At 48.0% G+C, this 26,405-nt stretch overlaps 2 protein-coding genes across 4 annotated transcripts in view; one reads left to right on the forward strand and one right to left on the reverse strand.

The window, feature by feature from the left end:
- Positions 1-10,985, forward strand: part of NPTN (neuroplastin) — a 23,145-nt gene extending 12,160 nt beyond the window's left edge. Inside the window, exons 4-8 of one of the 2 annotated variants that reach the window (XM_042022685.1) lie at positions 192-325; positions 1,124-1,397; positions 9,166-9,187; positions 9,515-9,588; positions 9,919-10,985. In XM_042022685.1, coding sequence (XP_041878619.1) covers positions 192-325; positions 1,124-1,397; positions 9,166-9,187; positions 9,515-9,575 — 491 coding nt within the window. In that variant the 3' untranslated portion in view covers positions 9,576-9,588; positions 9,919-10,985. The remainder of the gene's footprint in view (positions 1-191; positions 326-1,123; positions 1,398-9,165; positions 9,188-9,514; positions 9,589-9,918) is intronic. The other variant, XM_042022684.1, reaches the window with a different exon arrangement.
- Positions 10,986-10,989: 4 nt separating this feature from the next.
- On the reverse strand, positions 10,990-26,403 carry REC114 (REC114 meiotic recombination protein). 2 transcript variants are annotated; one of them, XM_042022686.1, is made up of 6 exons: positions 26,174-26,403; positions 25,606-25,695; positions 16,226-16,309; positions 13,229-13,411; positions 12,467-12,535; positions 10,990-11,210 (listed from the first exon to the last, which is right to left on the reverse strand). In XM_042022686.1, the coding sequence occupies exons 1-6, from the start codon at positions 26,336-26,338 to the stop codon at positions 11,049-11,051; spliced, it is 753 nt and encodes a 250-aa protein (XP_041878620.1). In that variant the 5' UTR covers positions 26,339-26,403; the 3' UTR covers positions 10,990-11,048. The 2 variants fall into 2 exon arrangements, with proteins under 2 accessions (XP_041878620.1, XP_041878621.1); XM_042022687.1 differs by lacking the exon at positions 25,606-25,695.
- Positions 26,404-26,405: the final 2 nt, after the last annotated feature.

Consider the following 26,405-nt stretch of genomic DNA (forward strand, 5'->3'; position numbering starts at 1 on the left):
ACACAGACAGACACACAGACACAGGAGCACAGGGTTTGGGGCAGCTCCGAGGGACACACCCAAGCACAGTTCTCCTTCTGTAACTTCCCCTCGGTGTGGGAAAGGCCAGCTCCAGGGAGCTGCAGAGCTTTTGTGTCCCGATGAGTGAAAGAAGCCTGTTTGCACTTAGCAGCTGCTCTGTTGTCTCGCAGCCACTCCTGACATCACCGGGCACAAGAGGAGTGAGAACAAAAACGAGGGCCAGGAGGCCCTGATGTACTGCAAGTCCGTGGGCTTCCCCCACCCCGAGTGGGTCTGGCGCAAGAAGGTCAATGGGGTGTTTGAGGTAAGGAAGGGGGCTCAGGGTGTCTCCACCTGCCCAGACCCCCCAGAGAGGGAGGAAAGCAGCACCTTGGGGTTAGGGATGGGCTGTTGAAGGTGCTCTGTAACTTCTCAACGTGCAGTCCCTCCAGCGTGTGAGTGAAGGTGGATATTTTTTGGCAGCACTGAGGATGGATGAGTGTTACGTTGATATTTATATTATTGGTGTGTGAAAAAAATTGCTCACTGCATTGCTGGGCAAAGTTAAGAACTTGCCCTGAAAGCCATTTTCTGAAATCTGCTACAAACTGCAAGATCTGAGCTATGAAATATGATTGGAAACCACACTGGGTTATAAATTCCTCCAGGTTTTACTGCTTGAGCTCACAAGACTCACTATGAGGAGGTGGCAGTGATCCCTATGAGTGCTTGGGTGATCTGTTTGTTCCATGCAGTCAGTGATGGAGTGAGCAGGAAAATGTGACCAGCACTGGGAACAGCAGGGAGGAGCTGGGAATTTCTAACCCCTCCAGCCCAGCTGCAGAATTGGATGGATGGAGCCAAGATGTTAAACAAAGAACAGGGTGGGATGAGTGTTCCGTGCTGAGTGTGAGCTTCCTAAGGGGTGGTGCTGCAGGAGTGGCCAAGTGCTGGCAGCGATCGGGCCCCGCTGAGCACAGGGTTCCCTTCGGGGTGTTCTGGTGGTGTTTGGAGAGCCAAACACCAGGCCTGGGCTCCTCCTGCAAATCCTTTGCAGTTCCCGTGACACAAAGGCCCCAGAACTTAAAGCTGTTGCCGTTTCCCACCCCTGTCCCTTTGCCAGGACATCAACAACTCCTCGGGCAGGTTCTTCATTTCCAACAAAGAGAACTACACCGAGCTGAGCATCACAAACCTGCAGATCAACGAGGACCCCGGCGAGTACCAGTGCAACGCCACCAACCAGGTGGGCTCCGTGTCGGTCACCACCATCCTGCGCGTGCGCAGCCACCTGGCCCCGCTGTGGCCCTTCCTGGGCATCCTGGCAGAGATCGTGATCCTGGTGGTCATCATCGTCATCTACGAGAAGCGGAAGCGGCCGGACGAAGTTCCCGACGGTAAGTGCGCCCAGCGCCGCCTGTGACGGAGCTCGGCCCGCAACGGGAAGCGCCCTGCTGGAGGAGCGAGGAAGGACCAGCAGCCCGCTCTGTCCCGCTCCACGCTCCTGCCTTCCTCCTCTCCTCCCTCTCCGGACATTAAGCGCAGAGGGTCCAAGGCGCAGCGCTGGATTTCAGGGGGGCTCAGACCGTGGGGTGGGAGGGTTATGGATACCTTTCAAGCTTTGTTGCACGAGGGATGGAGTGCTCCCGTCTCTTTCCTGAGGAGTGCTGCCCCGAGGAGCGCAGGGCAGCACAGGGGCAGAGCTGGCAGCACCCTCCCCCCGTGGTGGCATTCGCTCCTCCCCGTGGCCTCGGGGTTGGACACTGGGCAGGGGCTGTGAGGAACATGACACTCAAACTAAGGAATCGTTGCACTTCAAGGGGTTGGGGCTGCAAAGGTGCTGCAAAACTCAAATGTGTTCAGGGTTCAGAGACGGGGGGAGGGCTCTTATCTGCTGTGTAGCTGAATCTGTAGTTAAGGAATGCTCTGAAACTGTATCTAATTGTAGCCACTGATTAGGTTTTATAAAAATAGGGCTTATTATCAGGTTTGATGGTAGCAATAATTAGTTAATCTGTGTTTGGTACATACAAATAGTAGTAACTTTAATCTGTGAGCTTCTCCTGCACACCTTCCCCTGTGCACAGCTGGGGAAAGGGGCAGCGTGAGGCTGAGTATTTGCAAGATCCACGCTGAGAAACAGCCTTTAATGTGCTGCTAGCAGCTTACTCCAGTGTGTAGCGAGAAAACCTCTGCAAGGACTCCTTGGGAGAAGCAGCAGGAATGTCATGGTGCTGTAGGAACACGATGGATGCAGGTGGAGGGCAGCGTGCTGGAGTGACCCTCAGCACCCTCCCGGGCTGGCCAGGCCTTTCCCAGTGGGAGCTGTTGCCAGGGCAGCTGGGTGTGGCTGTGGGGCTGCAGGGGATGGAAACAGAGGTGTGAAACAGTGATGTGTGTGTGGGCTGGGCACAGCCACCTTCACCGGCCTCACACGGGATCCAGAGTGAGGAGAGGAGCTCATGGAACACACAAGAAATGGAATAATGGGAGAAGGGGAGGCTTGGATCAGAACTGGCTGACGTAGTGCATCCCTAGAGGAAACCAGCTTTGGTTGTAAGCCTTGAGTAGCACTTACTAACTGCTTACAGAGCATGTGTGGGACTGTTCTTGGGGTGTAGCCCCCCAGTTGCACCGTAGTGCATGTTCTGTGCATCACTAACAGCTTCCAGTGGCTCCGGGGCTTGTCCTGCCCTCAGCGTGGCCTCAGGGACCTCCACCAGCCCGGAAAACTCGGAACAGTCAATTTCCATGTTCTCTTGCACATACCCATCTCCATGTCAGTGATTGCAGTTCCCTGCGTTCAGAATTTTCATTGCGTGAAGTTGCACAAGGACCAGAAGAACAAGGTCCTGGTAATTTGATACCCAAATATTCCCTGCAAGCAGCCCCAGACGGACTGAATCCAGCAGGAATTGGCTTTGGCGTGACCAGCTCGCAGCACAGCCGCCGTGGTGGTGCAGGGGAGCTCACATTGGAGGTGAAGAGTTCACTGCCTCTTTCCAAGGCAGGAGTTTTCCTGGCTGGTCTGGCCGCTCCTCAGGTACCCGAGGGATCCAGGCTCATCATCTCCCCGGAGCTGTCCAGGATGATGAGCCAAGGAGCTGAGGTTACTCAGTGCTCGCTGGGGCTGCTGTTCTGAGGGCAGAGCCCTGGAGAGTGACACGACGCACCTCCGTGGGGGTCAGACGTTCTCCCTGTCCTCTTTCCTGGAGGAAGAATCCATGCTGAGTATGACAGTCCGTACCTGTGGATGAGGTTTGCCTGGCTGACGGACGCAATCGGCATCACGCCGCCTTGGGTCCCACATTCCTTGGATAGTTGTGCATTTTCCGTACTGGCATCGAAGCTTTCCGTGCTGCCATCCGTGGTGGGGAACACCCCGGGAGCTGGGCCCTTGCAAATGCACACGTGAGAAATCACCAGGAGCCTGCTGATTCCCACGTGTGGACGTTTGACTGGGGTTATCCTGAATTTTATTATTTTCAAGACATGGTTACGAAATGCCAAAGTTAATGCCGGAATGCAGTGGCGTGCTCAGCGTTTGGAATTGCAGCTCCCTGCTTCCAAAATCACACCTCCGCCTCCGCTGCCGCAGTGAGCGGGGCAGGAACATCAGGGAGCTGTGGCTGAGCCGGCAGGCTGAGGCCAAACACCACAGCACTCGTTATCCACAGCATCTGGCACCAGCCGGGATCTCTCCGCTGGCTTTTCCAATCCTGGTGTCGGTGGGACGTGCTCAGCTCTAGGGATCGTGCTCATGGCAGAGCTCCACATGAGATGGTGCTACAGCAACCGCTGAGCTGTTCCTGCCCTTCCTCCTGGGATGGGAATGTTCTCTTTGGACCTCTCCACATTTAGACACTGAGATTGCTTCATCATCCCCACCATCAGCCCGTCCTCGCAGGGCGGAGTAACTCTGGAATGCCCTTCCTGAGTGCCCAGGTTTCTGTGATGTGTGGCAGCCCCGGTCCCACAGTGGAAGGTTCGAGGATGGATGGCCCCTGTGGATGTGTGCCCAGGGATCGTTACCCTTTGGCTTGGCACGCCCTCCTGCTGCGGGATGGCGCTGGCTGCAGATCCCTGTCAAGATCCCAGTCCCGAGGGTTGGGCTGTAGGTGTTGGACGTGTGGTGTCCCCCCTCTGCAGCACCTCAGGGTGCCACACATCCACCTCAGGGTGTCTGCCACCCTCCCTCAGGAATCCTCTGATGTCCTGGCCAACGTCTGGCCTGCTGAGAGGAGCGCACGGATAACTGCAAACGTGGCCACTTCCTGTGCTCAGGAAAATCAAAGGCTTTTGGAGCAGGAGGAGCTGTTAATGAGCTGCCCAAGCACGCCTTGGCTCCTGACTGGGGCAGTGCAGGATGAGCTGCTGGTTTGGGGTCCTGCTGGGAGCTGCAGGTGCCCGCACAGAGCTCTCACCTCGTGCTGTGCTCAGGTGGTACTTGAGGGCTGGCTCAGGTGAACCTACACAAATGTCAGTGTTCGGGGTGTGCTGGGTCAGCCCCTGGGGTGAGACCAGTCTGGTGCTGAGCTCAAGTGCCCAGTTAGTCCTGGGGGATGCAGCTGGTGGGACAGAAACATTCTCTGGGTGAGAGGATGCTCAGGTGTCTGGGATTTTTTTCCCGGGAACTCTGCCTGGCCAGCCCAAAGAAACAATTGAACGAATTCCCTTTCCCTCCAATCTCCATGTTCTGCAGGCTTCAAATGCCCTGGCTCAGCGTGCTCATGGCTCCATCCCTGGGAGGCTGGGGAGGGTGATGGACTCCTGGGTACACTTGGAGCAGTTCTGTGCTCCAAAACACTTCCCAGTGTGAAGCTGTTCCCTCTGTTGGAAGCACTGCCCATGCTGGAAGAGCAGGGACACTCCTTTAACTTTGGCATTTCCTGACTGCAGGGCTGGGTTGTGCATGGACCTCGCTTTGTGTGTCCAGTGAGCTGCTTGGTGTGCCTCGGGCCAGGGCTGCTCAGGAGCTCCTTCGCTGATGTTTCCTCCTTCTCAGAACTCTGATTTGGGAGTTAATTCTTTTCCCTGCTGCTGGAGAGCAGGAACAGGAACGTTGCACCTGTGAAATCCCTGCTTCCACCAAAACAGTGGCATCGGGGGGTGCCTGGCACAGGGTTTGCTGCGGTGCCTGTGGATGAGGGGTTCTCCCAGCACATCCAAATCCCATGCTGGAAGGAGGAGGGGAGGGCAGATGGCGCTGGAATTCCTGCATCCCTTCAGAATGTGAGTTCTGACTTGCTTTATGCCTGGTAAGGCAGCATCCAGCTTGCCTCCCGTTCCCAGGGAGTGGCCAGGGGCTGGCAGATCCAGAGGGGGCTGGCCACGTGCAGCTTCCGTGGCTTTGGGGATGAGAGCTGCATGAGCGTGGCATGCCCTGGCACGTGGCTGCATGCCCGGCGGGGGGCGGGTCCAGCAGGGAATGCCGGGGTGCTCCCCTGGACAAGGAGAGAAGGGAATGGCTTTGTTCCTCTGTGGTAGAGCTCGAGCTGCTTGGTTTCCATAAACGGAGTGATCAGCCAGCACCACCTGAGTGTAGCGTAGCACAGGTTCCTAAAGGGAGTGGGGTTTCTGCTGTTGTTGGATCAGAGAGTCTAAAATCAGCACAGCCCCTGGTGTAAAGGGTGTTTTCTGGGGTAAGTAGAAAGTAAAAACCCCTTGGCTCCATTCCCCGTAGGACTGGGAGCGGTTTTTACTTGTGCATCCATAGTGACGATCTCGAGTCCGAAGCCGTGAGGTGACTGGGTTATAACGTGTCGCTTTTCATTCTTCCCCTCTCATTCCTCAGCCTAATCCAAAGACTTCCCTTAAATGTGTTTCTTCTCCTGGCTCTGCAGAAGCTCCATCCAAATCCCCACATTCTTTCTAACCCTCTTTTGCTTTTTTCTTGACTTTCCCTGTTCCTGCTATTACTGTAAGTAATTGAAAGAAACAAACTGTTTTAACTGCAACCGTTTGCCTTTTGTAACAAGTGATCTTGGTGGGGGTTTTTTTCCCTTTTATGCACATCTTTCTCTCCCACACTTCAAATTCATCAGGGTGAGCAGATTGTAAGGCAGGTACATAGTGAGGCCATAGCCACCAGCTGTTCCCAGTGGGAATGGATCATGACACAGGACCCCGAGCTGCCACAGGCTCTGGCTGCTCCTTCAGAGCATTTGAGCTGCCCCAGGCCAGGCTGGATGGGGCTTGGAGCACCCTGGGACAGTGGGAGGTGTCCCTGCCCATGGCAGGGGTGGCACTGGATGGGCTTTAAGGTCCCTTCCAACCCAAACCAGTCTGGGACCGATTCTTTGCAGGTTTTAAAGCATGAGCCAAGATGTAGAATCCCTTCAGAAGCAAAAATTGGAATCTTAGTGCTGGAAGAACCAGCTAGTGTTTCATTTTTAACTTCCACCAGTCACAAGATGCTTCCCAGGATTAATTTGATATTAAAAATAAACCCTGTAGCTTTCCAAAGGCGGTGAAAGAAACTGAGTGACATCTAAAATGCCTTGTAAATTAAGGCTGAAAGTGGGGGGGGGGGGCCACAAAACACATTCCCATACAAGTGGAGGAGCTAAGGGAGATCTAGTTGTCATCATCTTCCAGTTTTAATTCCCAGATATTTTTGCCTGCAGGGATTGATTACATGTGTTAAAGACAAGCAGCACTTCTCCCCCTTTGGTTCAGAAATGTGTGCTTTTGGGACCCCATGGAGCAGGTCATTCCATCCCCGCAGGAAAGGCTTGGCTGTGGGGGTTATTCCTGTGTTCTGTGACCAGGGGGGTTTTGGAGCCTGCAGATGCCCAGTCCCAGCGGAGACCCTGCAGGAGGAGGGGCTCGGTGTGGTCAGTGGCCGCTCCCGGCAGCGTGTGGGGAGCGCTGGGAGGACCTTCCTGTGCCGTAGGTGGTACTGACTGTTCCAGAGCAGGGCTGTGGCATAAAACTTTGGGTTATATTGATCTTGTCGGTTACTATGACTTCTTTTTTTTTTCCCCCCTTCAATTGCATCATACCCTTAAAAAATGGTGGTAAGTGAGAGCTCTGCATGCTTTGGAGTTTGTTTAACCTCCGCTTCAGTCTATACAACGCACAAGTCATAACGTTAACACTCTTGAAAACTTCCTCATTCACGTTCACAACTAATTTGGATTTCAGTTTGCTGTTTTGAACCTTTTCTTTAGTCTGATTTTGTACTGGTTTTTCTGTTGTTCTGTTGCCCCTGGTTTCGCTGAGGGTTCGGTCTGTGTCTGTACTGTACTGGGGATGCTTTTCCAGCACTTAACGGCTGGCTGGGAATTTCCCTCGGTCTTTTTATCTCTGTTTTAGGTTAGAGGTGGGACAGGGAGGAGTGGTGGGGATCCACCATCTAGTTAAAGTATTCCAGTAGGCTTTTTTGTGGGATCTTTGTGAGGAATCACCGATGGCAGCCGTTCTAAATGTGAAGCTTCTTTTTTTTTTTTTTTTTGGAAAACACAAACCTGCTGATCTGAAATGGGCATTTAAATCTTTGAGCAGAGAAGGGAAAATGGTTATTTTGTAGTGAGCGTCCACGGTGCAGTTCAGTATTGCTGAAGTCCAGCCAAACAAACTCCCAAAGCTGTCGATGGTGCTTGTTGGAGCCGAGCTGGGTCTCAGAGGCAGCGCTGGTGTTGGGGGGCCAGGGCTTGCTGTCCCTCACAGGCTCGTCCCGCCCGGAGCGCGGAGCTCGGCTGCTCTCGGATCCTTGATTCCCAAAGATGTTTGTGGAAGGAAGCTGTAGATTCCTCTGCTGTGCTTTGTGTTTGAGTACCTGATGTGTCTCTGTATATCTCACTGTATATACAACAGCACATTGATGTCTGGCTGTCCTTCCTAGTCCCAGTTCTCTGTACCGTGTCCGATAGTTACTGTTGCTGGTACTGGAATTCTGTGGACACCGGTGTGTCGCTAGTCTGTTATTTTGGCTGTAAAGCTCTTGGTTTGTGGTTAGTTCTTTATTTTTGAAGTATTTTTTGTTCCGGTCACTGTCTGTGCTAGCGGTGGCTTTGCCTCTCCGTTGCCTCGAAGGCCCAGGTGGAGTAATGTCCCCTCTCCCTGACATTACTCCTGGCGTGTGCTCATGCGGATGCCTACACTGTAAGACTGTAATTTCCATAACTGCTTCATGTGCACTAAGCACCCTTGTGGAATCCTGCTGAGAGTTTCTCAAAGACTTCCCTGAAAAATCCCTCTGGCACGAGGTGGGAATGGCAACTGTCAAGTGCCCAAACCAGCAGGGCTTGAATTGGTCCCCCCAAAATCCATCTGTGGGAGCATTAGGTTCCTGGATTGATTCTTGTACTGTTGTGTAAATGCATTTCTGTCTTCTGTACTGCAGCATGGGAGAAAACACAGTGTTTGAGAATTCCAAAAAAAGTCCAATTGGTCATGAGAGACTTAATATGAAACATTCCTCATTGGCAGATTTGCTCCCCCCAGTTCTTAAATGAGTTTTGCCCAGGGCCACGGGCAGGACAGTGCTGTCAGGCCTCTGCAGCTGAAGTGTGTCTGGAGGTGTCCCAGCACCCTGACTCCTCCTGGTGACATCGGATGCCGCTGCCCACGGACCATGGTTGGGGCTGGAATCGAGTGTTCCCCTTCAGCCTCCTCCTAACATGGTCCCTTCTAATTAAACCTTGAGAAAAATGGGGAATGCAGAGGTTGTGTCGTCCGTGGGGGAAGATGAGTGTGGGGTATGTACCCTCTGGGGTGTATCCCAGGAGTTACCCATCAGCAGTGGAAAAATGACTTAAAAATTACAATACATATTTAAAAAAAGTCAATGCAAGCAAACATCCAGCAGGATTTTACAACTGAACCGTTGGTTTGTCTCCTCATCTATTTTTTATGAGATTGAACCACTGGAACTTGGGGACAAGATGAGTCTTGACCATGTTGCACCAATCTGTCCGCTACAGTTGCAGTCCTTCATGACCAGCATTCCAAGTGTTAACTAAACCCATTGAAGCAACATACCTGCCATTAAACCCGAATCCAGAGCAGTAACTCCATGATCCTTGCACTCCCGACTGGAATGGCCTTTGATGCTGTAGATAGATGAGTTTGCTGCTCGCACTGCGGCCCCCTGCAAACACTGACTCTCTTTTTCTTTCCTTCCCTTGTCTCTCCCTCGGTGCATCGGGACGCTTGCTGCAGATGATGAACCAGCTGGGCCAATGTAAGTGTGTTTTAAGGAAAAAAGTACTGTTTGGGTTAATCTGGGGGGTTGTGGGAGGTGAGAAATCATAGGATTGATATTGCATGTGACATTACAGATGGTGTTGGACCCTCTGGTGTGTTTCGTATAGCACTGGAGGCAAGAAAAGCAACATCCTGCTAGAAAACAAATACTGTGCTAAAATACAAAGTCTAAAATGGTGTTGTCTTCAGCCAGTTAAAGGGAGGGAGCATGCAATGCTGTTTAACCAAGTACAAATAATGTCCATTTTTCCCGTACCTGGGGCTTGATTTTCAGTGCACTTCTCTCTCGTGTCCCTTTCTGCAGGAAAACCAATTCTACAAACAATCACAAAGACAAAAACTTACGCCAGAGAAACACAAATTAAAAATGCTCATCATGTAAGTATTGCCTGCGCCGGGCCGGGAGTGGGCAGGCCCAGCCCTCCTGCCCGGAGTGCTGGGGGCGCGGCAGCAAACGCGTTCCCTGGATTCAAACATTGCCGCTGCGCCGAGGCCGCGCCGGCCTTCTGGGGGGGACCAAAGCATTGATTGCCTCGAACAGGCGGGTGGTTTAAGGACCTGCTTGCTAAAAACTAGACAAAGCTGCTGAGCCCTCCTGATTCCCTGTAAAAGGTGGAGCTGGGGCTGTCGGGAGCCGTGGGGATTGCAGGCTGCGGCGGCTCGCGCTGTTCACCATTGACTAGCACCTCTTTCTCGTTTCTTTTTTAGAGCTTTAAGTTTCTGAGAGACTGATGGCAATATGACCTGCTAAATTTAAGGGTTGGAACTCTTGGTTCTAGAACTCCAGTTCTGTCTGATTTCTTTTTTTTCTTTCCTTTCCAAGTGAGCAACAATATGACTGTCTAACGCATGCCTTATTTAGCCTCTCCTGCAAGGATGACCTAGCCAGATGAATTTTAATAATGCTTCCGTGTAGAAGGTGTAAACTCTTTTGGGCTTGATGTGCTGTGAATGTTGCTTTTTTTTTCTCCTTTCCTCTCTTTACACGAGCAGTAGCCAGGCGGGTTCACGCATGCGCTGTTTTTTACTTCCTGTAGCTGTTAAATTCGGCACCGCTCAAACCGCACCGCTGCCATCTAGTGAGACTTCTTTTGTAAAGTACAGCAAAACTTAAAGATATATACAGTATATATTTATATTTGGGGGAGGGGAAACCAGAAGTCGTTGTGGTTCATTTCGAAGCTGCTGATATTCATTCCTTACTGTATGGCTGGAAGGAGGAAGCGATGCCGGGCCGGCGCTCGCAGCAGGGACATTGACATTTCCTTAAGGGCTTTAACCACGGAGCGCGGGGTGTCCTGTCGGGCGTCAGGGCTGGGTGGTGCCAGGGGCTGCTGGTGGTGGTGGGATGCAGTTGGAAACAAAAACAAACCTTCAGTTTATAAATATATATATATGATTGCTTTTTAAGTGATTTTTTTTTTTTTTTTTTTTTTGTTAACTCATGTAAATTCTCAAATCCTTTTGCACTGATGTGTTCGACATATTCTTGTACATTCAATTCAGGCAAACTTTTATAATTTTCTTTTTTTTTTTTTTTTTGTTTAAATGATGAAGTGTTACAGCATGGTGATATTCTATGCAACTAGTTATTCCTCTTTAGTTTGACACTGTAATTTCTCATGATTTAAAGATTGTAGAAATAGACCTACCAGGGTTCTCATGATGTGCGTAACTGTAGCTGCATGAACTCGTGTTCTGTGTATTTGTTGAAGTGCAATGATGTATAAAAAGTGGATTCACCTGTTTTTAAAAATAAAACACTGACAAAAACCGCTGTAGGCCTTGATTTCCAACCTTTAATCACCAGAGCTGTGTCAAGGAGCACTGAGTGTGCCTCATTCTTCGGCGAGTTTGAGCAGCTCCTTCTCCACGTCCTCCACGAAGGCTGGGAAGTGCTGGTCCATGAGGCAGAGGCGGATGAAGGGCCCCAGCTCCCGGGCGCTCCACGCCGGGTGCTGCAGTGCCGGGGGCAGCTCCGGCTGCTGCCGCAGCACCAGCTGCGAATGGAGGGTTGGGAAGGAAGGTGGCCTGACCTCGGCCACAACACCACAGCCATGCCCCAGCTCTCCTTGGTGCTGGAGAAACATGGAGCTGCCTGCCTTTGATGCTCTTGGAATGCCAGTGGTCAGCTGTGCTTTCTGTACGCGAGCTTTTCTCCGATGCCCAGATCTGATTGCAGTGTAGCTTTTACACAGTGTCACATTCCCCTGACATTATTTCAGCTGGGAATTTACCCTGGAAATGCCAATTTCCTGGGTACCGTGGCTTCCTGGTGGGTAGGCGTTCTGTAATCAGTGTACACTCTTTATAAGGTGTACATACTGCCACATGGATTTTGTAGGGATAACCAAGTGTGCACTTCCAAGCTTTTTGTTTAGCCAAATGTCTCTTAGAAGTAAAGGATGGGGCTTTTATGTTAAAACATCCTTTTCGTCCCCGTTTAACTCCCTCTCCCAGCTTTTTCCCATGGTGGTGGGAGAACTCTGGGCATCGTGGCACTGGCGTCGGAATGAGGTGACCTTTAAGGTCCCTTCCAATCCAAACCAGTTTGGGATTCTGTGCTCAGCCAGTGACTGTGAAAGAAGGGTGAGAAAGACAGAAAGCACAAAACTAGAAAAGAGCAGAATTTTCTGCTCATCTGCTGCTGCACCGGCCCAAATTCCCAGCAAATGAGCAACAGCTGACTTCAGGTATTTGCCCAGAACTGCTCAGTGAAGCTGTCCATGGAATATGGGGATCCTCTGCTGTGGGTCAGGGCTGAGAAGGGTCCAGGGAAACACCAGAGCCCCTTGCAGGGCCTAAAGGGGCTCCCAGAGAGCTGGGGAGGGATTGGGAACAAGGGATGGAGGGACAGGACAAGGGGGAATGGCTTCAAACTGCCAGAGGGCAGGGACAGGTGAGATACTCTTTGGTTCCCTGATAGATATTTTCAGGGTTCAGCTCTGAACTGCACAGGTCCTTTCTGGAGAATCAAACCAGGGCCAGAGCCATTCACTTGGATGCTGCCTCTGGCTATTTCTTTGCTCTCGGTGTGTCATTTGTTCCTGTTCAAATGGGGTGATTACACCACCTAACACCTTGTTTTGCTGCCTATTCCCTGGCTCCGGACCATTACACAGATCCAGTGTTTTGCTGGCGTGGGTGATGGCATCCTGATGTTCAGGGAAGGCATTTCCCAGATGCTTATGGAATCTGAGATGGCTCGTTCTCAGACTCAGTTACGGGATCTAAACAGGACATGTTTATTTTTTACCTGTGCTAGCTGTGCTACAGATCTTCTTTCTCCAAGGCTTGTGCAGGAATCTAGGAGAGGCTCATCTGGCTAGAAAATACCAAATGCAAATAAGGGCTTGTTACCAAGCAGAGTGTGGGTATGTGCAGGGAGGGAAGCAGTTCCATTTTTAGCGCTGACGGGAAGGGAATGTGCTCAGCTACCTTCTGCAGTAAAAAGGCATCTTTTTATGGAACCTGCATGCACATCTGCTCCAGTCTTCAAAAAGGAAAGACATGACAGTTTAGCTACAGGCCCGTTAGTTCATGGCTAAACTGCAGTTATAAACTATTTCCTAGGAGTAACTTCAAAGGATCCTGTGTATGGGTGCTCACAGGAGCACACTGCTTCCTTCCCATGGATCTAAACAGCCAGGAGAGCAGAGATTTAGGAATAATCACCCTGGAAAACGCTGTCTGCCTTTGCCTTTTCCAGTTACCTCAGGAGTTTATCCTGAAGAGGGGAAGCATTCTGTTCCTCCTGAGATTGCTTTTAGATGTGCCAGGTTAGGCTCAAACTGTAAAGAGGCAGTTGTAGCAGTTACTAGCACTGCAAACCAGGAGCAGGTAAACACAGAAGGGAGCCAGGATCCCGGGTTACTTTGTGGCTCTGATTGGTTTTTACCCTGTATAACTCATTTCCCAACTCCTGTTTCATGCAGTCTCACAGCTGTGAGAAACTTGGCCCGTCCAGCTCTGCCAGTCAGAGCTGACTGGTGCTGGGTGTGTGTGGTCAGTCACTTACTGCGTGCTCAGTGTCCATGCGCTGGGTGTCCTGGCTGAGGCCGTGGCACAGCTGCTGGCTCTGGTCCTCAGCCCCTTGCACCAGGACGTACTCGCTGAGTTTCTGGACACAGCTGCAGCAGTGCTCCTGCATCTCCTCCCTGGAGCTCCCCCCGAACTGCACACGGAACATGCGGCACTCGTTCTGCTCAGAAGCACAGGGAAATCAATTAACTCAGAATCCCCTCAAACGACTCCGATTTAATTAAATCCCTATTTGTTGAAGTTGGGAAGAAGGCAGTAGATTAGATTCTTGGATCATTGCACCAATTTAAAAACAAGGAAACAAGTTTTCCCTACTGTATTTTCATTTTTCCCAGCAGCTTAACCAGAAGATTGTGACTGCCAATTTGAAAATCAGATAAAAATATGCAAGGAAAGGGTAAGTGATGCGGGGCCACCTGTCACTAATTCAAGGTTTAGCCAAGTGGACAAGCCTTGCCAGGACTCAGTTTCTACATGTGGCAGGAAAATGAAGTTTTATTGTTGCTGCAGGAAGTATCCTGTAAGGGTGTGCCAGCTCTGCACAGTTACTTGTGACAAAAAATGACACTACAGTAAGCAGAAGTTAACTCTGGAGCCAAACTAGAAGTTCAGAGAAGGGCACGCTCCAGTTAGGAGTCGTGTTCCTGATGCATCAAACTCAAGCCCACCTGGTCTGCCTGTGTGTAGCTAAACCAACACATTCCATTTGAACAGAAACCAACACACTCATTAGGAGTGCAGGAAATTCAAATGCATTACTTTAAAGAGTGAAATAGTACTAAAAATCATTTAAAAAACCCAGATAGCTCTGACCCCCCAGAGTAGGTTTTTGGGCTGTACCATAATAGATGTTTTTAGTAAGTGCCCCAGTTTCAGCAAACTCCCTGAAATGGGGATGGGAGAGTCTGCGGTGTCTGATAAGCTTGGCCTGAGCACCTTGAGCTGACGTAAGGCGGGTGCATATTCAGCGTTTAGAGAGTGAATTAATGGGACTTTCTGTTTGATCTTGAAATTTCAAATTTAAAACACTTAAAGTACTAGGAAACCAGCAACTTCTCCTTGGCCCAGCCTGGCTTATTTAGGTCTTCCTGAGGTTCCAATGTCAAACCCATTCTCAGTGCCCATTTCTAATTCCACGCTGCTGGAACGCGAGTGTGAGGACACCTCTCACTTTACAGCTCCTGTCTCAGAAATGAGCCAGCTCTTCCTGACAGCCCCTGTGTTTACATGCCTGCTGCTTGAAGATGTTTGAATCACATAAAAAGATTTTTAGGGCAGGGTAACCACAAAAACTTGTCTCAGTGCCTTTTAAAGGGAAAAATGTCAAACTAATGTGGAGTGTAGCACTCAATTGCCCAGTTGGATTTACCCTCATTAATTAAGGAACTGGGGCAGCCTCACCGGGCACTGAGCTGTGGGATGCCAGATAGGTGAGTTCTGATTTCAGTGACAGAAAGGGAACTTAGGTGGGGTTTCTTTATGACACTTTCAAAGAGCAGTTGCTTGCTTAGATCCCCAAATGAATTTTGAGGCTGAGCTGTTTGGACTCCCTCAGGCTTCTCACAAGGACTGTTAAATACTTTAGTTTGCCATTTATAAACAACAGTGGACTTCGAAAATTAAACATTGTTCCTCTGTGGAAAGAGAGCTGTGATATGTCAAGGTTTGTAGCATAAACTGAGGACTGGGCAGTCACACCCGAACTATTAAAGAACCCTGAGGTCACAGAATTATTAAATTTACACCTCTTCCATGCTGAGCTCAAGGAGAACAGTATGAAGGGGAATGATTTACTGCAAAAGTATTAAAAACATTCCCCTTGCTCCTGTTCGTAGTTTTGAAACTCATTCTGCTGGCTAAGAGTCCACAGTGCCCTACTGAAGGCATGTTTGAAGTGATGAGTAAGCTCCACTGTAAATGCAGTATTAATGACTTCCAAAAAAACAAGTCCAAGATAAAGCAGAAATTGATCATGAAGATGAGCACAGAAGCTACAGCCACTGTTGGGATATAAAGCAGAGCAGCTGTGTGGTAGAAGCACCGCAGTGCCACTAAATCCAGCTGAAGCAGTGTGAGTTTACAGTAAGTAAACATTGAGATGCACCATATTCATTTCCGACTCTGTTAATATTCCTCCTTTCCTGAACTGCCCCTCAGAGCTTTGCTGGAGCCTCGCAGTGAGCAGGAGGTTGGTTTTGTCTGGCTGGTGAGGAGCAGCAGAATCCCTTAATGCTGCACTGGGGGCTGGCTCTGGTAACTGGGAATAACCTGCTGGTTCATCAGAACTAATTCCTGCCCCAGCTCTCTTCAGGTTTTCCAGGTTTTCTACAAAGCTGATAGAAAGCAGAGTGCAGAGGTGTTTTGGTTTCAGGCATAACTCATGAATTTAAAACACTAAGGCACTTACAGAGTATCAGAGTTCATCTAAGAACAAAATACCTGAGATTTTTATATAAACTGGCAACAAGAATGTGCTGTTTGATTATTTAAAGGCAAACCAACCACTTTTCATCAGGAGAGCTGAGTGGGAGACCGGCCACCCATGTCCATGTTGCTTCCTTGAGCACCGAGTACCTTAACCTTAGCCTGCTGCTGCTGTGCCAGGAGCCACAAAATGGCTCAATAATTGCTTGGTTAGAGAGTTTGTTTGCTGAAGTGCACTCTGACTCAGAGGTAGCTTGGAAGAGATTTGCTTCATCTTTTTAATTGTTAGCCATGGCATAGAGATTGTGAAATAAAACCAGTCTGGCTGTTCTAGCAGCTAATCTCAGAGAGCAGTCTGAGAAGTCAGTATCAGCAGTTACAAAAGATACCAGCATTATTCAATCCATTCTTGTTTTACATCTAGAGTAAAAAAAAAAAAATCCAATTTACATAAGTAATTTACAACTAAATGGTTAAATTTAGCCAAAATTAAGAGATCATCTCCATATTTGTGTTACATACTAGGAATGCTCCAAGCAGCTCAGCTCACCTTGGCCTGTGCCCGGAGCAGCAGGCACTCCGCTCTCCTCACTATCTTCAGCCACTTGGGGGAATCAATCAGGGAAAAGCCTTCCTGAAATAAAGCAGGACACAAACCAGTGGCACAGCAAGCAGCAACACCCCGGAGCACATGTTTAAGTTCTGTGATGTAATCAAAGGCCTAATGAAGATCAGTCACTGCAGCTGTGCCATTTCTGTAGCTGTCAAGCAGCTGCCACTGTGGAAGTTTTAGCACTCTAGGGGTGAAAGCCGTAGCTCCAGTAACAACGAACGCTGTGTCAAGGTATGTTCTAATTTCCATAGCTCTCTACATTTGTATTTGTGCATGCTGTGCAAGTCCCTGAAATGCAGAATAAAGCAGCTGCAGTTGGAGCTCTGAGTGCTGAAGTTGCCCGGGAGGGCAGCAGAGGGCAGGCGAATCCGGGGAATGGCACAGCCACGCTTTATCCAAGGCCCGGGGAGGCCTTGGCTCCAGGTGGCACTCAGGCAACCGAGCAGCAGCTTCGGTAATTGGATAAAGCTGTTTTTATACTCCAGTTGCATCCCTGTCAGTCTCTTCAAACTCGACAGACTGCTCAACCTCCTATAAAAACACCCCACGAAGGTGAAAACATCACAAAACAACTCCAGGGCAACGGACTGTGTCTCCCAAGGCACTCTGAGCCATTACTTAGCAAAGTCCAGGGGAAAAACACAAACAATTAATGAATTTTAGGGCAGGGAGGAAATCAGGAACCTGTTTTATCCAAACTCACAGTACTTTCAGTGACCAAGGGCTTTAGCCCAGGCTGCTTTCCAGGGGTCCTAAGGGTCAAACCCCACAAGTCCTGTCCATCCTGGAGGGCCAGCAGTGTTTGCCACAGTCATCATCCATCTTAGGTGGGTCCAGGCTGGAAAACCATCTGCCATTCTATTTTGGAACAGGGATCACCTCAGTGACTCCACTCCTTTACTGTGCTGGCACTGGCTTTACAGTCTCATGCAGCAACTGCATGCAGATTTTTAACTGCACTTTTACAGAGGAATCTCTCAAAAGCTGCAGACCGGATCGCAGACATCTGCTATGACAGACTCCAGAATGCCAGCCAGCAGGGAAGTACCATTCCCTAAAGATCTGGAGTAAGAGGGAGAGAAGAATTTCCCTGTGCACTGTAAAAGCAGGTGCTGACAGCAGGAAAGAGGGGCCAGTCCCTTGCAGTGTCTGTCTGCACCGAACACACTCCAAGCACCCTAAGGCAGGACTTGCTAAGCAGGGAAAGGCCTAAAGGTCAAAACAACAGGGAGATCTCGCCTGGTGAGCGATGGGGAGAGGTGGAGCCAAGCCCCAAAATGCTGTCAGTGAAGCAATTCTAAACCATTCCCTCACTAGGCCGCTTTAACTTGTGGCTTGTGCTTGTTCTGTTCAAGTAGTTTCTGTTTTGGAGACACACCAACTGTTTATTTAAATATAGCTGTTCCCATATTCAGTCTGGTCTTACAGTGTTTTTACTTTCACTGGAGATGAAGGTTGAACAAATGTTGTCTCCTTAAAATAATAGCTGTTTTGAAAGAAATCATAAAAGGCAGTCACTGTTTAACTTTCCTACCAACTCATTTATTTTATTGATGTTTCCCAGGTTCTTTTATATGTCCTGTTTCTGAGGTAAAACAAGTGGGGAAAAACAGCATTTGGAATTTTTATTCATGTACTCCTGATTATCCAACCCCCAAATTCGATTTAACTGAAATTTAAGTTTAACCACTTCATTTTAAAAATCATTGTCCCCGTATTCACAGAATCACAGCCTGGTTTGGGGTGGATGGGACCTTGGAGGTCACCCCATTCCACCCCCTGCCATGGGCAGGGACACCTTCCACTATCCCAGAGTGCTCCAAGCCCCGTCCAGCCCGGCCTGGGGCACTCCAGGGCTGGAGCAGGGCACACGAAGTCAGGTGAATTAATTCAGAGCAATAAGAAGGAAGAGGGCAATAAATGTGTCCCCTGAGCCATACTTGAAGCCATGAGGATCTCTGCCAACACCCAGGAGGAGGGCATGGGGCAGAGCCTGGGAAGTGCAAGGCAATATATTGAGATTACTGTCCGTGTACCTTTCCAGAGGTGATGGATTGACTCTCGATGTGCTCTGGACATGGGCAGTGACACAGAAAAAAGCAGCGCTCCCTCTGGATTGGTGCTGCCACCACGCTGCCAGAGTAGGGAACAGAGCAGGGAACAGAGCAGCTGGTCCCTGTTCCCTTGAGCAGGCAGCATCCAGAGCTGCTTGAGTGAGCCGGGCAGGGGCAAAGCCAGACACCACAACATCCCCACAGTGCAGCCTGGAACGGGGCAGGGACACAAGAGCCCAAATGTTCACCATGTGAAGAGAGAAATGGCAGCACTTTCCTGAAAGTTTGGTCATCAATGTTCAGTTAGGCACATACTCCTGTTGTTCTCCACTTGTAACAGAAGTGGAGTAAAGGAAAACTGTTTCCTACATCTGTGACCAAAATCTAAGCTTCTCAGAGGGAGGACTGAGTGGAATTAAGCTGAAGGAGAAAACAAAGCAAGATGTTTCCCAAATGTTTTGGAAGCAGGCAAGATGTGACCGCAGCTGCCATGAGGCAGGAGCCAGAAATGCTGATCCAGCCTCACAGCCATCGAGTCCAGCACTGACTGGGAAATACTTTTGTTCTGACTTCACATTTCAGCATTCAGAAACCTGCTGTGTAATGAGGGCTGGGAGCTGTGGTGGAAGGTATTGTGTGTGATTTATGAATATTTTTTATTGTATCATCTAGAAACCCTGTGGTGCTAAACAACACAGGAATAGATTATCTATTTTTTTGTTAGACTGCAACCCTATCTGAACTGAAAATTACTCTGTATCTAAGAAATGGTATTTGTGTAGCAGCTCAGCTATGCTGGCTTGCATCAGTTAGTTTGCATTCACTCATGCTCGACCCAGATGTTTTCAAATAAAACTATGTGTAAACAATAGCTTAAGAGGAAAAGCTTTTTTTTTTGGTCACAAACATGACCTAGTCTACCCTTAAATTACAACCAGTATTAAAAAAGACAAACTAAACCCCAGAATGCTACAGAGAAACACATTCTCCAGTTTGGGCTGCCTCTTCTAACAGGCCCATGAAATGCAAATACACCAGCTTGTTCTCCAAGTTCGCAGTTCGAAGGAAGGTATGCATTGTATCAGGTTATGGATTAAGGACTCAGCTGGGTATCCCACAGCCTGGGAACGTGTATTTGCAAGGAAGGATGAGGTCAGCTTGAGAGGAAAGGAGTTTTACTGTATGAATTAATAGTGCACAGCTGCCAGGGTGCATGGCTGGCTGGCACAAGGGAGAAGCTACAGGCCTTGGACAACATCCGGCTTGCACCACTGTGACACAGGCTGGGCAGCACCACGGGACACGATTCCCTGGAAAACAGAGCAATCTACTTCCCAGGTTTCCAGGGGAGGCACCTGAGACAGTTCCTTAGCCCTCTCCCTTCCCAAGGTAAGGTACCACTACACAAGTGGGGAGCAAACCTCGCTCACGGAGCCTTGGCAGGGCCAAAGCAGGGATTTGGGAAAGCCCTTCTGTGGGAAGGGCGGGATGCTGTGCTGCTCTGAGCACCCTGCCAGCTCCTGCAATGCTCACCAAACCTCCAGGGATGGGTTCAGAACCTGCCACTCCTCCCAGGCAGAGAGGGCACTGCCCACCTGTGTCACCCTGTCCAGAGCTCCACGCCCTGGGGCTGCTCACCACACTGGGCACAGAGTAATTATTCACTGCCTAGGTTTAAAGTGTCCCACGTTAAGCTCAGATATCCACATTTTTGACCTGTGATATTGTGGGTATGATTACAATTTATACTGCATAACACCTTGCTTATTCATGGAAGTACCTAATTTGGCACCAGAGCAATGGTAACGTTATTTCCAGGTGTCCCCACAAAACAGAACCAAGATACTGGAGTTGCAAGGACTGTTATTAACCATTCTCTCAGGAGACAGCAAAAATAAAGACGTATGAGCAGGCAGGCAGAAAAAGCCTGTGAATTATGTTCAAGAATTACACAGGACATTAAAGAACAGGCAAAACTCAGATGCTGTAAGAAAACAACCAAAATCAGAGAAGGTGTTTACAGGTAAGTGGTGACCAACGGTGATCACTTTAATAAGGATGTTGTTATTAATAGGTTATTATAATAAAAAAACCTGCACATGCTTGAAACATGACATAGATTCTAAATCAAATGCTTGCATATATCTGAAAAATAGCAATTTTTAACTCCTTGCCTTCGCCAAAGAGAATGGGAGTTGCCGTTTTACACTTTTTTCCTACAATAAGCAGTTTTCTATTTAAAAAGTAAAGATTCTTCATTAATGACTGTGCAATGAAGTTGTGAAAATTAAACTTCTAACATATTTTCACTCCAGTCTTCATTACTACCTTGTAACACACCTGGAAGTAGAAATTTTTGTATCTATTTCCAATATCTAAGTAAGGCCAGAACCATCAAGGTTTGATTTCTGCCATATGAGCTGTCTTGAAAACTGAGTCAAGATCAGAAGAGCCAACATGAATTAAAAAACACAAAAGCCCCCAAACAAGACAACCTGTAGAGTGAGGGAAGCACAAAGTTGTCCCTGCAAACACGTTCAAGCCTAACAATCAAGGCAGGCAGACAGGAGTAAGGAATAAAAGGATGTTAATCTCGGCATTATCCTTTTTTTACCCTCAATCTCTTAGACCCTCCAATCTTGCTCTTAAGCCTGTTTGATCGTGGCAGAGAACACACGAGGGCTGAACTCATTAACCAGAGTGCTGTGTGTGTCCACAGGAAGGGAAGCTGAAGGAGGAGGAAATGCAGGACACAGAGCCGCCCCTGGGGGGACTCAGCAACCAAAGAATGGCTTTGGCCAAAGTGCCAACACTGGGGCAGGAGCCAGTTTTTAGAGGGGCACAGCCCACTGACAGCAAAGGTAAGCCCCCACCTCAGGACAAACCTCGATACTTCAGAGTGACACCCTGAATTGTTTTGGGGTTTTTTCCTGAACTACAGAACAGTGACACTTGTCCAGGGACACAGAGAGGGGCACTGGATGCTCCCAATAATGTATTCTTTCATTTCCAGTATAAAATACGTACTTCCCCAGATCGACACCACACATTAAACTCTAGGTAAATACGCTTCATTAACAGACATCACTAATCTTAGAACAAATATTCTAAGCGTGTGGTTTAGGAGAATTGGGGCAAGAGAAAAGGAAAGAGCAGAAGCCCTTGACATGAACCACAAATGGGAAAGCTGCTGCAGAAGGACACTCAGCTTGTCCAAAACAATCACATCAACAGCACGTTGAAATAGACAGACTGAAATTGAGATTTTTGAACTACGATTGTGGTAATAAATAAGACAACAAAACTTTATTAAAAGAACAACCTTCTGTAGCTTTGCAGTGCTCTACCACAAAGCAGCATTAGCAACCTGCTCACTCCCCAGGTTTCTGTCAGGAGCCCTCATTTATTGCACAGGGACCATCTCTGCCCAAGGCACTGCTGTGAATCTCATCTCCAAAATTTGGTGCCTGAATTTCAGGCACTGCAAAGGGAGCATCAGGAACATGAGAATGCCTGCTGAATGCTTGCCTAATTAATGAGTTAGAATCTACTGTACCCTAAGCACTGGTAGCTTATTAGAAGTCATGAGGGGACCAGGAGGGCACTAAGGACATTTAGTCTACACTTCGAAAGATCAGGTCACAAATCAATTACTCTGGATTCATTTTATCCTATTAAGTAAATCCTCGTCACAATTTCCATTTGTTTCATTTGTAGGATATTATGAATTCTAGCACCAGAAATAATTGCACTGAATAAAACACCAAAATATAATTTCCATGATGTGGTGATACAGAGGGGAAAGGAAGTAAGAGTTGTGGTAAATGGAACATGATGTATCTTGAATATGGCCAGAAATTATCAGAGATGCTGTTGAGATATTCCTGTAAAATTCCACTGACTACGGTATACAAGAATGAGGTTTTTCTACCATCAAATATGCAGTCTGTTAGGCAACACTGCAGCAAAAACAGGTCCTAAAAATACATTATGTAATTCAATTCCAAATGAAGAATTTGGCTTAAAAAGAAATAAAACAAAACAAAACAAATCCAAACACCCTTTAATTTGCATTACACATCAGGGATTTTTATGTTCCATGCTCTGAAGTTCCATTTACCCTCCTCTTCATTCCATTACACAAGGAATAGATGGTATTTTGAAAGGAAAACAGTTGTTTCTGTATTTACTTAAAAAAGCCAGTTGTTAGGATATGTGAATATTTTATTGCTATTTTATAAATATTGTTCTTAGAAACGGATCATAAAAGAGCCAGTGGACTCTAAGGAAAAGGTTTCTTAACTTTCCTGCTTAAAGAAAATTAAAAGGACTGAGAGAATACGTAAGTACACCCATCATAGAGAATATTTTGATAGCAATCAGAAACTCTTGAATATTGTTCCTACTATGGATATTAATCCAGCCATCAGCAAAACAGAAATTTCCTTTTCTTCACAACTCTTTCAGTTTTGTGCAGAAGTTGTTCATAGGTGAGAAACACACAAAAAAACCTCCTTTTATTATTCATCAATGAAATTTGTACAAAAATACAAGTTCTGCACGTTGAGAAGGAAATGTGTCCCTGTGACACAGATCTTGTGCCTCACCCTGTTCCTGTGCAGAGGTACAAAGCTACAGTAATTGTTATCCAGTTCCCTCAAACCCAGGAGCCTGGAGCACATCAAAAGGGCTGAAAAGCAGGGATTAGGAGACAGATCAAAAGACAAGACATCAACAGTTTAAAGGATGCAGTTCCAACACAGCACAAAACAGTTCTGTGAGTACATCAGAGGGAATTTCAATGCAAGTAAGGCAGCACACAGGTGTGGGAGGACACCTTGGCAACCCAAAGGACACAGCCCAGCAAGAGGAAATGGGAGCACAAGTAAAATCATGCCAACAGTTGCAGCATTCCATCAAAGTTGATCCATTCCCCCTGGAGCAGAAGTTGTGCATTATCCCCTCTGACAGAATGTCCAAGATAATGGACCCCCAGTGAGTGGATTTGGTGTGTGACAGGCTCCAAGCACGGTCTGTACTTAGTCGTGCAAAGCCTGGTTAAATATTGTGACAGGTTTGTGACAGTGCTGACAGCTGGGGACTGGAGGGAGATAGAACCACTGAGATTAACCATTTCTGATGATTTCTGCAGCAAAAACACAGCCTGAGCAGCACTGCAAGTTGTTGTTACATGGCATCTCAGGAATGAGTCTGCAAAATGCCCCATCCCCAGAAGTGCTCGAGAACAGGCTGGATGGAGCTCTGAGCACCCTGGGACAGTGGAAGGTGGCCCTGACCGTGCCAGGGGGTGGCACTGGATGAGCTTTAAGGTCCTTTCCCACCCAAACCGTTCTGGGATTCTGTGAAAACGAGCAGATTGGGTATTTGGTGGGGTTTTCAGCCACTCAGGTATGTTTAAGAGGACAAGTGGGAGGGCTGCAGCTGGTCCCAGTTCACACCAGTGCCTCTCCCACCAGTTCAGTCCTGCATGCACAGAAGGCACCTGCACCACCAGCCCAAAGACACCTGCTCAAAGAGGTGCACCCAAAGCAGTCAACAGGCTGTAAAACCAACTTTGTGAAACTTTTCTTTAACAACTTCTCTCTAAATGTTAGTGTGTCAACTTTAAGGTTGGCATAGAAGCATTGCCAAAATAAATGTTTTTAAAAAACCGAAACAACTTTTTTTTTTTTCTCCTTTTGAACTCTCAGTACTATATTTTGGTCACATCTATCAAGCATGTCTGTTCCACCTCTCCTGCACTGTGTGATAGCTCCCGCAGTATCTCAGTGTCTCTTAGAAGCTGGAACAGTCCTGACAGATCCCAGAAATTCCTCATCTGGCATTTCACGCAAAGCAGCTGCCTGAAAGCTTCACCAGCCACTAAACACAAGAGCTGCAAGAAAGTGCTTTTCTCAGCCAAGTTTTTAGAAGCTTTTCTGATCCCTCATCCTTTCCGACAGCACGCTTTTATCTGCCCTGTTACTTGCCAGATTCAGCCTTTGCCAGGCGAGTCTTCGGAGGGCTGCAGCTCTGGGTTGTGCCTTTTTTGCACTTCAGTTAGTTATTAAAAGTTGCTGTTAGCTTTTGTACGGTTATTTCAAGGACTCCTAGAGTAACATCAGTTACTGGTAACTAACAGGTACAGCCACTGGGAACAGGAGCATCCTGCACTGAATCAATCATTCCAAGCAGAATTTGGTAAGGCGTGGCAGCAAGTCTCATTTCCATTACATTTTCAATACTTCTTTCCTTTTTCTTATTCAACACAATGGCTAAAATACTTCCCCATGGTCCCTTTTTACCTTGTCCTCACGAAATACGAGCTGAGGGCCATCCACAGTCACAGCTGTCAGCTCATGAATTCACTATTCAACATCCCTGACACACACGCACCAAAAAATTCAAGGGTATCCATGGTTCTCCCCTATACTTAAACTTCTAGAAGTTTAAGACCCTTTAAGAGGTACAGTAAAAACTAATTTATAAGCTTATACATATTTAGAGCTGCAACACAGCCTCTTATACATTCTATTAAACAAGCTTTGTTATCTTCATACTGCAGTATTTTGTAATACCTTTCTAACATATTTATCAGCCAGTTCCTACTCGCTATCACCACTGAGTACTGGTGAACACAACTGATTCCACCTTCCAGCAAGGGCTTCTTTGTCATGAGCATCAAACCCACTCCTTCTAGACAGAGTCTTCCTTTCGGTGTCATTGTGAAATCTTTTGTTTAGTAGCTGGTTATGCTTAAGCAAGTGCAGGAAAACCAGCTGACAAAAGTTTGAATTTTGTCTTCAAGGATGTATGTTGTATGTTAAACCTCATTGTCCAACATGGAATATGGAAGCCTTTTGATAAACCAGATTGCCAAACCAAAACACTAGCAGGTCATTGGCAAGAAATCAGCTGGACCATTTAACAAATTATAGCGTTACCTATTTCTAAACATTTTTCTCTTTTCTTAGAACAATCATGAAAAAAGCCCAAATATCTTCCAACATAAGCAACACTTAGCATTACCTCTTAATCTGGATTTTTAGAACTACAGAAGAAATGCTGATCCTCAGCAGGAAATAATGCATCTAGCATTATTCTGAGAAATGTGAAGGGAAAGCAGCACATGAGAATTACCATGAGCAAAATGAAATTGACAGTTCCCACTCAGTGGGAGAGAAGATGAAGCTGAGAAAAGAAACGAAGTTAATACTGATGGTAACAGGAAGGAGAAATGTTCTTTACACATGACAAACTTACCAGCACTGTTCGTCCTTGGGAAATAAAGAAATGGCCAGACACCACAATGGTAAGGACAAGAGGGCCTGATTCTTCATTTGATTCAAACACCTTTAAAAAGACAGACAAAGGAAAATCTGGCCCTGCAAGCACAGAATCTACAATTCCCGTGTCTAGTGCCAAATAAAAGGGTGGCTGTTAGAAGCAGGTGTGTAATTCACATCTCACTAATGCAACTTGCCCTCCACTCCCACAGACAGGAGGCACATTAAACGATTTTTTCACTAATTATACCTCCATAAACAGATTTAACTACTTTAAACAACCCTCAGGATTCTTCTGCCTTGATCTCTAGATTTTAATACCACAGGTCACTGCTGAATGAAGGAATAAAAAAAAAAAGGGGCCACTAACTGTGCTACCTCTGATGTGTTGTCATTAGTAATTCATGAAGCAAAATCTCTCCCGATTCCTGCTTTAGCTCTGGACTTGCAAAAACACACCTCAAAGGCCTCATTTATCCGTGTTTGCCTCACATCAGAGCCAGTTACCCCACACCGCCCCGCCACCCTCCCCGCGCCGCCGGCACCTTCCAAGAGGTGTTTTGCCCCTCATCGTCACCGTCCTTCGGGGGGAGGAAGCGACCGTAGCGCTTCAAGGGCCACGTTGTGGCGCTGCCGAGGAGGGAGGTGTCGCCGGCGCTGGCCGGTGCCGAAGCCAGCCCGGAGCCGCGAACGCCGCCGGCTGCCGCCATCCCGCGATGAGGCGGCTGAGGGACCGCGGTGCTGGAGAGCGCTGAGGGCGCTGAGGGCGCTGAGGGG

The sequence above is a fragment of the Corvus kubaryi genome, unplaced genomic scaffold, assembly GCF_017639235.1.
Source record: "Corvus kubaryi isolate FWS band 111438036 unplaced genomic scaffold, C.kubaryi_AGA036_p1.0 37220, whole genome shotgun sequence".
In the NCBI taxonomy this organism is placed as follows: Eukaryota; Metazoa; Chordata; class Aves; order Passeriformes; family Corvidae; genus Corvus; species Corvus kubaryi.